This window comes from Tachysurus vachellii, chromosome 8 (genome assembly GCF_030014155.1).
Source record: "Tachysurus vachellii isolate PV-2020 chromosome 8, HZAU_Pvac_v1, whole genome shotgun sequence".
Taxonomy (NCBI): Eukaryota; Metazoa; Chordata; class Actinopteri; order Siluriformes; family Bagridae; genus Tachysurus; species Tachysurus vachellii.
In genome coordinates this window covers 22,536,213-22,547,087 of record NC_083467.1, presented here as the reverse complement: position 1 = coordinate 22,547,087, position 10,875 = coordinate 22,536,213, and the positions used below count along the sequence as shown (strand labels likewise).

At 36.2% G+C, this 10,875-nt stretch overlaps 1 protein-coding gene across 3 annotated transcripts; it reads right to left on the bottom strand.

Moving 5' to 3' along the window:
* Positions 1-854: 854 nt before the first annotated feature.
* Positions 855-10,342, bottom strand: si:ch211-140m22.7 (uncharacterized protein LOC570370 homolog). 3 transcript variants are annotated; one of them, XM_060876951.1, is made up of 8 exons: positions 10,063-10,342; positions 9,731-9,808; positions 9,603-9,669; positions 7,969-8,068; positions 4,193-6,142; positions 2,528-2,591; positions 2,227-2,351; positions 855-1,228 (listed from the first exon to the last, which is right to left on the bottom strand). In XM_060876951.1, exons 3-8 carry the CDS (start codon positions 9,645-9,647, stop codon positions 1,197-1,199), a joined length of 2,316 nt encoding a protein of 771 aa, XP_060732934.1. In that variant the 5' UTR covers positions 9,648-9,669; positions 9,731-9,808; positions 10,063-10,342; the 3' UTR covers positions 855-1,196. The 3 variants fall into 3 exon arrangements, with proteins under 3 accessions (XP_060732934.1, XP_060732935.1, XP_060732936.1); XM_060876952.1 differs by lacking the exon at positions 9,731-9,808; XM_060876953.1 differs by lacking the exons at positions 9,603-9,669; positions 9,731-9,808; positions 10,063-10,342 and having other exon boundaries at positions 4,193-6,144; positions 7,970-8,030.
* Positions 10,343-10,875: the final 533 nt, after the last annotated feature.

Genomic DNA, 10,875 nt, shown 5'->3' with positions numbered 1-10,875 from the left:
TACAAGTATACGCTTTAGATCAATCAACATACAGACATATTTGCTTCAATACATAGTTTGTTATTTGCGGAGGAATCTATACGTCACTCATAACAGTTAGCTGGTTAGCTTATAGTTAACCAAAGAAATATGGAATATAATAATGATAAGAATTCATATTAAATAAAATATTTATTTTATTTAATGCCGTTAAATGCAACGTTTAGTTGCTTCTAATGCACTCTTACCAGAACAATTCACACACTACCTTAGTGTCACTTCTGTGGTCTATCAATCAAATAATATTTGGTCAGCTTTGGGCCTTATTCATTAATGAAAAGGGTCAAATATATGCACACTGTTGCAATGAATGTTCAGTAAATTGAATATAACCAAGAAGTTCACAAAACATATACACTGAAAAGATTATTATGATTCATATTTTGAGATGCTTTAAAATACTTAACAAATGATTAAGCAGCTGGGTTACTGAGCAAAAGGTCAAGGTTAAGCACTGCCAAGTTGCCACTGTTAAGCAAGGCCCTTAACCCAGGGGTGCTATATCATGACTCAACATGCACTCTGACCCCAAATTCCTAAAAAGCTTGGATATGTAAAGAAATTTACTGTGCTGTAATGTGATACATCACTGCTTCTTAGTATGAAGCAAATCTGAATATCTGACAAGTTGAAGGGTCTATAGCAGTGGTGTTTATTCTCATCCGGAAAAAGCCGGTGTCAGTGCAGGTTTTCATTCCAACCATGCAGAAGCTACACTTGAGTTTACTGAAAGCCAAGTTCAACTGATTAAACAGGTGGAATCAGGTTTGACTCCTGCTTGATTGGAGTGTAATGGCAAGAACAATGAAGAAAACTTTTTAGAACATCACAAAAGTTTATTTTCCACAAATTTTCAGTAAAGATCCAGAACCAGGTTTGACACACAGAAACACAGTACACACATACAGTAGATATATTAATTCAGTTCCTTTTCCAATCATAGAAACCTAGAAGGTAAAATGCAGAAAATTGCAGAGTGTAAATGCAAATAATGTTTCTCCTAACCTGTACTGTAATTCGATATGGATACATAGACAGGCTTTTTATCTGAATGTTGGAAAGACTTCACAGTCTCTATATATTAAAAAGCTCAACCGAGGTCATCGTATTTGTCCCAGGCTGGGGCACATGGTGGTGTAATGGTGTGATAAAATTGTTTACTTGGTGTACACATCATCCAGCTTTGGGTCTGTAATAAAAAAAAAAAAGTCATTTTAATTAAAATCTCAGCCTTACTACTAAATATAGAAACAGATTATCATTTGATTGGTAGCTTTGTTTTCATATTATTTCACGCTTAGTTGATCCTCCTAAATGCAACCAGTATGATTGTATAATTTAATAAGGATGCAAAATGTTTAAGGTAAAGGCTAAAAATGTATATAAATGAAACTGCACACTGCGTAGCTCTGTAAAGAAATGTACAAATTACATTACATTCTATTTAAGATTCTTTTTTATTCGAGTAGAATGTTACCAAAGGTGTCTCCTCTTTTATGTAAGTACAAGATTTCAGTATTTTTCCACCACTGGTGATCAGTAACACATGCCCACATCACCGTATGTGTACATTTAACACATAACATGGTCATTAAAATGACTGCTGACATTTGCTTCAGGTTTTAAATCATGTTTTTCTCATTCCACTTATGACTCATGTCTGCCTTTGCAGCTCTGTGTTCCAGCCCCAAGCTTTGTTTCAAATAAAAATACAGACATAACTTATGTGAACAATTCACATACAGAAATGAATAAAAGACAAATTTGTATTTACAGAATAAAAAGCACACTATGATGATAATTTTGTATGTTAAACTACTGTAAAATTTGTAATGTTCTTACTAGGTTTGCTTGTGCTTAATCGTTTAGCTTCTGCTCACTAGTTTACTCGCATGGATGATCAGACTGTATGAGCTCATTAAAGCGTGAACATAGTTTTAGTAAAAGCTGTGTGAATGGGATGAGCAATTAGCTTGGGGCTATTGAGGCTAAAACTTATGTAAGGTTTACCCAGGAATAGGTCCACCAACTTTATAACGTGTGAAGTAAACACCACAATAACACAAAGTACATTTACTTTGTATCTGCCCTCTGTATAATTAATTTTTTTAAAGTGTCCATTTGAACATGATTAATAACAATGCAGCAAAGCTCAGATGTGGTGATTATAATAAACCATTGACCCACCAGGGAAATTAAACTCTGGGAATGATTCCATGTCTCCACCACCATATAGTCTTTGTAGTTTGGTAATTTCCTCAGCCAGAGACTTGTGGTATTCAGGACCTGTATCAACTAGAGCACTAGTTCCCCTGGTAATACAAGAAGAAGCAGTTATAGAAACACATAATGTCTAAACAATTATTACCAAACATATTATTTATTTTAATTCAGAAATAATGTGGTAATGAGACTATATGGTAAGAATGCCCTGTACTGTATGAAGGGAATCTTTGGAGACAATGTGATCAGGATGAGAAACACTTACATGCTCATTGTGGAATAGCTGCGAATGGAATCCAAAAAGAGTTTCTGAATAGGGTCCAAGCCAGCTAAAAGCCAAAGAACAAAACAAAACAATTAGCACAAGATATTTCTCACAAACTGGATAGATAGACAGACAGACAGACAGATAGATAGATAGATAGATAGATAGATAGATAGATAGATAGATAGATAGATAGATAGAGATAGATAGACAGACTGGGGTGGGGGTGTCAAGTTTTTACTAAAAGGATCTTGCATATTACTGGATTGTATTCTTCTGCTAAATAGATTTGGATAAAAGAAGCTTCTACTACATTAATAAAATGAGAAAAGAGATTTCCATGCTTTTGGGGGATTTGCAGTCAGCTAATGTTTGACTTTAACACAGCTTGCATACACGTACGGCAACCACAGTCACATTCATGAACACCAATGTGTGTATGCACGTGTGTGTACCACCATTCATACGGAAAGAGAAAAAGTTATTACATTATTGGTATCATCACTGTAGTGAGAAATGGCGATTTATCAGCCAAAAAACTTCAAGTGTACATGATGCATGATGGAAACATTGCATGAAGATAATATAACTAAGACTGGATTGTTCATCATTCAAGCTAGAACATGGACAGAAGTACTATCCACTCTGAGAAATGTCTGTTAGAATCTAGAGTTGTAAAACTAAATTCCCTTTTTCAATGAGTTCATTTTATAATAACATGATATATACTGACAGCAAGCCAAGTCTTTCAAGGTGGATAATACTGAATATATTTTGTCTATCCAGAGGAAAGGCTTTGTCCAGATTGGCTTAGGCAAACATTTACAAAACGATTGATGAATGTGGCACACTGTAAATGGAACATTTTATGGAACTTGCCTTTCAATCATTTCGCTAAAGGCTACATTCTGTTGGGAAAGAGGTTTTGTGCCTTTTCTTTAGTATAAAGATACCCCAGGAAGGGCTGTTTTCCTTTGTTTCCCATAGAAATCAAAGCAAATAAGTACTGGTCAAGTTTATAATGTAGAATAATACAAATTCTAAAGCTTTATTATATACATGTTTTCATAAGACCTATTAAAGATCAAGTACAACTTGAGCAGCCACTGGCACTACAATGAGATATCTCCTATAAACATTTCTTATACATATAACTGGAAATTATATATATTACAACCAAGATTTCAGGGATTTAATCTTTTTGTTTCCATTTTGTTAAAAATGTTCCAAGGGACTTTGGTACAGATTTTAAGATATTCTTATACTAGGTCATCATACTGTGACAATTTCTGATCATAATACCCGTAGCACAAAGGGTTTATGAAAAAAAATCAAAACCCTTTATGATTTATTTAACCTTGAGTAGAAATAGGCTGATATCCATGCTAAATCTTAGATTGTGAACACATCCCAATTTGATTGATTTAAATCTACAGTGAAATTACTGAGTTGTGGCAGTACTAGAACTACACAACTAAAAGCTTTACATAAAGAATGAAAAATTATTTTTGTTTAACAAGTTTGTGTCTGAGTTCTGTTCTGTGAAGCAGTGCCTTAAATGAAGAAGTAAGCATATGCCTATTTATTTACTTTAGAATTCAGTATATATAGAGCGGTGTAGGTATGGGAGGTGGTGTTGGTGGTAGTGGTGGTGCTGGTGTATACCCTCAGGTGCATCCACTTCAACAGGAGGTTCTGCTGCATCTGTGATCACAGTGACAATGTCTTCCTGCTTCTCTGCTTCACTGACAACATCAGCAACTTCAGCTACAGTTTCAACAATCGCTTCCACTACTTCAGCAACAGCTTTAACAGGGACAGTTTCTTCAATGACTTCAGTTACTGCTTCAGCAGCAGCTTCTAGTACAGCCTCAACAACAGCTTCTGTTACTGGGAAAGCCTCAGGTTCTAGAGAAGATAAAGCTTCAGTTGCAATTTCTGAGGGAGGTGCTTCCACTGCAAGTTCTTGGGCAGATTCTGTAGGGGTCACTTCTGTCATAACTTCAGGATCAATTTCAGTTGGGGCTGTTTCAGTTGTGACTTCTGGGACAACTTCTGTTGGGGCTGCTTTAACTGTAGACTCTGGGGCAACTAATGTGGTGGTTGTTTCTGCCATGACGTCTGGGGTATCTTCTGTGGCACCTGCAGAAGTGGCTGCTTCAGGTGTAACTTCTGGGGAAACTTCTGTAGGAGCTGCTTCAACTGTAGACTCTGGGGCAACTGGCATGGTGGCTGTTTCTGCCCTGACTTCTGGAGTAGATTCTGTAGCCACTGCAGCATTAGATGCTTCAGGTGTAACTTCAGGGGCAACTTCTGTAGAAGCTGCTTCAACTGTAGAGTCTTGGGCAACTGGCATGGTGGTTATTTCGGCCCTGACTTCTGGAGTAGATTCTGTGGCAACTGCAGCATTAGATGCTTCAGGTGTAACCTCTGGGGCAACTGTAGGGGCTGCTTTAACTGTAGACTCTGGGGCAACTAATGTGGTGGTTGTTTCTGCCATAACGTCTGGGGTATCTTCTGTGGCAACTGCAGAAGTGGCTGCTTCAGGTGTAACTTCTGGGGAAACTTCTGTAGGAGCTGCTTCAACTGTAGACTCTGGGGCAACTGGCATGGTGGTTGTTTCTGCCCTGACTTCTGGAGCAGATTCTGTAGCCACTGCAGCATTATATGCTTCAGGTGTAACTTCTGGGGCAACTTCTGTAGGAGCTGCTTCAACTGTAGAGTCTTGGGCAACTGGCATGGTGGTTATTTCGGCCCTGAATTCTGGAGTAGATTCTGTGGCAACTGCAGCATTAGATGCTTCAGGTGTAACCTCTGGGGCAACTGTAGGGGCTGCTTTAACTGTAGACTCTGGGGCAACTGATGTTGTGGCTGTTTCTGCCATATCTTCTGGGGTAGATTCTGGGGAAACTGCAGCAGGAATTGCTTCAGCTACAACTTCCGGGGCAAACTCTGTAGGGGAAGCATTATCGGTAAGTTCTGGAGCAACTTCTGCATGAGCTGCTTGAGATGTGACTTCTGCAACAAGTTCTGCAGGAGTTGCTTCAGGAACAGGGCAAACAGCTTCTGGGGTAGCTTCTGAAATGGGTATGGCTTCAGCTGTGCAAGCAGCAATTGGGGCTTCTGCAACAGGTGCACTTTCAACTACCACAGCAGCAGCCTCAGCAAAAGGTACAGCTTCAATAATGCATACAGCAGGAGCAGTTGTTTCAGCAATTGGTGAAGTTTCTTCTGCAGGTACAGTTTTACCCACAGCTTCATTAACAGAGGAAGTGACTTCTGTTGCTGTTTCATCAATAGACCTAGCTTCAGCTGTGACCTCTGCAACTGGTGCTGCAGCTTCTACAGCAGGTTTAGCAGTGATTCCAATGATAGGTGTTGTTTCCACTGCAGCCACACAGACCTCTGCAAGAGGTGAAATTTCACTTGCCGTAGGTACAGGAACAGCTTCAGCAGTTTGAGCTGCTGAAGCTGGCTTAGGAATGGCTGCAGCTATGGCAGAAACAGCTCCCACAGCAGTGGTGGCAATGGGTGGTACTTTCTCATTGACTCCTGGGTAGGATTTGTGTTGGATAAGTTTTTCTATATCAAAGTACGTTGTCGGTGAGGACTTTTCTGTGACAAGAAAGAAGGAGGGCAAACATATAGAGATTATTAAATATTTCCATGCCTTGCACTCTCTGTATTTGACCACTGAACCCACTGGACAAGCAAATTTTTGAATACTTTCAACAAAAAGGTATTAGATAAAATATTGCTGTAATATTTTTGAAGAACAATACAGGGATATACATTATGCACAATGCTTCAAAGTTTGGTGTTTTTGTCAAAAACTATGGCTCAACCTTTCCATACCCAGCCAACTCCAACTTTGACAATGTGGCACAAATATGAAGTAATGCACATGTTTTTCAATCTCAGGTCTGTTTGTTCCAAGAGTTCAGGAAAAATTGGTTGAGTGTGGAACCTGTTTTCATCTCTGAGGTACAAAAACTCCAGTGATCAGTAACATTGTGTGCAGACCTGGGGCTGGGTAGCAAGTAATGTGATTGGTGAAATGGCCTCAAGTTTGTATGTTAATGGTAGTGAAAATGCATTAATTTAGAAGACTTTTCTGAATAAATCAGTATACTGTATAACTATGCATCTTTAACTGAAACATCTACATCAGAGGATCATATAGGGAAATCAATAGCACAACAAACTATAGGAATGAGTTAGTGACCTTATCGTGAGCACCAGTTGCCTTTATTTAGGTGACAGATTGCTGACAACTAAACACTGTGGTGCTAAAGGCTATTTATGAAGATCTTTCTCCATGAGTGAAGATCTGAGTAAGTAAACCAGATTTGTTCTGCATTAACATTTCTTTCTTGATTCAGATGTTCTTGATCAGCTTTTCAGATAAGACTGTTGAATATTCTTAGTCTTGGTGTTGGTTATAGATCATTCTGGTGATGTCAGATGGGCATGCAAATGCTTTCCACTCTTAGAAACACACAGCGCAATCTAATACATTACGAGCTATTCACAGGAGTTGCTTATGGATGGTATGTTCGATAGACACTTTTGTGGATGTGGTATGCCAGCTCCATTGCGAAGGACACATACATCACAGGAGTCTCAAAATAGGTTCCATGCATTATTTTTCTATAGAGGGAATAAGACTGCATTGATTTTCTATCCTTAGAATTTTGTTTTTATATTTAAAATCATTTATCTTTAAAACGATCTATTGGACCTACATTTAAAAATGCCATTACATGAATAGAATTTTATTCTTTCTAATTTTTAAAGAAATGTGCCACTATAATGAATTTCACATTGTACAGCTACTTGTTTAGATTAAGACACGATTGCTATTTTATTTTAATGGTTAATTACAAATGTTGGTACTACAACTTCAATATACTGTTAACATCTGACCATCACACCTCTATGTGTTTTATCCCCTTAAAAAAGCTGGATGCACACAATTGTATAGGATGACTTTTTATGCAATAGCATTACAATTTCCCTTCACTGGATCTAAGAGGCACAAACCTGTTCCAGCATGACAAAGCACCTGTTTACAAAATGTGATGCAATGCTGGAGTGGAAAAACTTGGGCTTCATGCACAGAGCCCTGACCTCCAGTGAACACCTTTAGGATGAACTGGAACACAGGCTGTCCACAAGAACCTTTTGCCTGGCTAAAGTGCCTGATCTCGTTAATGAATGAGCTCAATGAGAACAAATCATGACAGCCATGCTGACAGCTTATTATCACTAAATAGAGGAGACTAATTCAGGAATGTGGTGTTCAACAAATACAGTACATGAGTGTGACGTCAGGGGTCAACAAACCTCTGGCCTTATAGTATATATATATTACAGATATTTGCATGTCTGTAGTGTATGTGTGATGCACCAGCTAGAGACACCATATTCTTTGTACATACCTTTTTTGGACTTTTTGGACTTCTTGCCCTCCCCAGATTTTGAACTGAGAGCAACAGCTGGGGCTGTTTGTAATGCACTCAAGCTTTCTGCCTGCAGGGCCTAAGGAAAGAAAGGAAATTACACTCTGCACGGTATTCCATAACTCTGCACATTTTGTTGGTTTTGATCTATAAAAAGCATATCAACTTTGAAATTAAATAATGTCCATTAAAGTGAAGAAATTCAGGTGTATGTAAATTACGTTTATTTCACACTTGAGTGAAAACATTTGCCTCTTCAACTAGATTTTGGACATGAAAGGCAGTAAATTGACATCTATTTCACAATTTATTGGCAAGTTCTCCAAGATGTTAAAACAATACTGAATTCCTCGATACTGGACTACACCCGTACTGGTTGAAGCAGCTCATCTTAAAGAATGTTACTACCTCCTCTCTGATGTTTTGTGAATATATTCTGATATAATTCTCAGTGCTGTAAGGAGGTTAATATTATATCAGTATTGGTATTGATGATACTTTCCTTCAATACTGTATCCAAAATTTGTGTGTTTTATCAAATGTCCCTACTCTATTAGAAAAACGGATTCTTCAGATATGTCCCAGGAGTTCTTTTTCTTTCAAGTAAACCCATTTAGGAAGCAAGTATTCACCTCTTGCAGCTTTTCCACAATTTGTAGTGTTACAACCAAAAACTAAATTAGACTTAACTGGGATAATGTTTCGTGAATCTACACGAAATATTCCATAATGTGGAAGCTGGTGAAGAAACGATATACAAATAAATGTCAACGTTACAATTTCATAAGTAGTTCTGGAATCGTCATGAGCTACCATCAGTATTCATATAATTGGCACCTTTAAAACTTTATATCAGATGAATAAAGAAAGAGATTCTGACATACAGCTTTACATACATCACTTGTCAATTTTATTACCTATAATAATGAGGAAATATGCTTCTACATACCTATACACACAATATATCTTGGCTGAAACAAAATTCTTTCTATTTTTAAGTGTGTGCATACACACATTTAACAGAACACAATGACTGAAATGGACAAGAAGCTGAGAAACACGTAGCCACATGATTGGACATTATGTACCAGATGTACAGAAACCAAATGACTAGGCAAACCTTTTATTTATCTTTTCTTTTTGGGAATGGAAATGAATAAAATATACCAACTTGTCCAATACACATAGCAAACATTTTTGTCCCTTAATTGTCTACGGTGCTATAAAGAGAGTTACATAATATCACCTGAAACTATTGGCCCCCCTGCTTTATGAATGAAAGCAATGCTCTTGCAGTTAATGGATCAATATAAACAATAGTTATAGAAATAGAAACCTAGTAAAACATAAGTCATGGGGTTGTTATATAAAAAGTCAATTTTAATTAGATCTTAATTTTATAAATCTGAGTTAAAGCCAGTTATATTTTTACAGTTATAGAATTAAGTATAATATAGCAAATGTTATGCAGTTATTGTTTTTTATTATTATTATTATTGATTATTTTTTAATCAAGTCATATAGGTGTTGTATTTTTCTCATTATGCATAAAAATACATAAATTATTTATTAAATTAAAACAACAATAAAAACAACTAAACACTTTCTGTTACCTTTAGAGATCCCAGTCGTCCAATTCTGAGCAAGGAAACTGCCATGGTTGAGCTTTTTAATCTCTTCCTGTAGAAAATAAAGCCTACTGATGAAGTTTAACTTTCTCTGCAAAAGTAACTTTACATACCAAAAAATCTGTTCATCTTGTTCCTTTTGCAGCTTCAGTGTGTTTGAGTCCTATAACTGGAAGTCACAGTATTTCCCACTGCAGAGAACAGGATTCAGCAGATTAGTGAAATATATATATATATATATATTTGTATATATATATATATATATATATATATATATATATATATATATATATATACACACACACACACACACACACACACACACACACACACACACATATATACATATATATATATAAAAACAAGTTATAATATATATAAACATATTATATATTATATATAACTTGTTATACAACTGCACTCATAAAGTTTAAAAAAGTGTTACCTTGCAAATTGTAAGGGGAAAAAACCAACCAAGTGTTTGTGCCTTGAGTTTCATAACCAGTGAAAACTCCCCTATCCTCCTTCACTCCACCCAACATCCCTCCTTTTTTACTCTTTTATACTGGTTCCTTCTTTCATTCTTTCTTTTTAATTATATAAGAAAAATAATATCTGTTAATGCAATTCATTAATGATCACCTCGGATCAATTTTCTACAATACACATTAACCACATTAACAATCAAAGCAAAGAAATCACAAAGATTTATGCCTAAATGTTTATTTCAGGACATTCAGTACAACCCAGAGGATGAGGTTGCCAGATTTGTATTAAAACTCACCTGACACAAAAACTTCGTCTGGTTTCAAGCATACCTAATAACATAGATTATGGCCAAAAATACAGCTCAATTCAATTCACTTCAATTCAATTGTATTTGTATAGAGCTTTTAACAATTGACTGTCTCAAAGAAGCTTTACAGAACATAAACATAGAACAAAAGGTTATTATAAAGAATAATATAAAGATTAATATAATAAAAAAATAATATTAATATTAGATATATTTAAATGTGTTTGTATTTATCCCCAGGTCTGAGGTGACTGTGGGAAATAAAAACTCCCTTGAATGATAAAGGAAGAACCCTTAAGAGGAACCTGACACAAATGGGAACCTCATCCTCATTATAAACAGTACAGTTAGACTATAAGAATGAGACATATATGTGTTGTAAAATATTTTGCAAGCTTTACATTTAGTGTCATTATATTATTTCTTCTAAAGTAATTTAGTCTACTACATTTGTATTATAAC

What these genes read in the sequence shown, in the direction of transcription:
- si:ch211-140m22.7 (XM_060876951.1), bottom strand. Translation starts at nt 9,647, where the DNA reads ATGGCAGTTTCCTTGCTCAGAATTGGACGACTGGGATCTCTAAAG. An exon ending in AGCTATTCCACAATGAGCAT is followed by an intron (nt 2,352 to 2,527) that starts GTAAGTGTTTCT and finishes TTGTATTACCAG; the next exon opens with GGGAACTAGTGCTCTAGTTG. An exon ending in CCCAGAGTTTAATTTCCCTG is followed by an intron (nt 1,229 to 2,226) that starts GTGGGTCAATGG and finishes TTTTTATTACAG; the next exon opens with ACCCAAAGCTGGATGATGTG.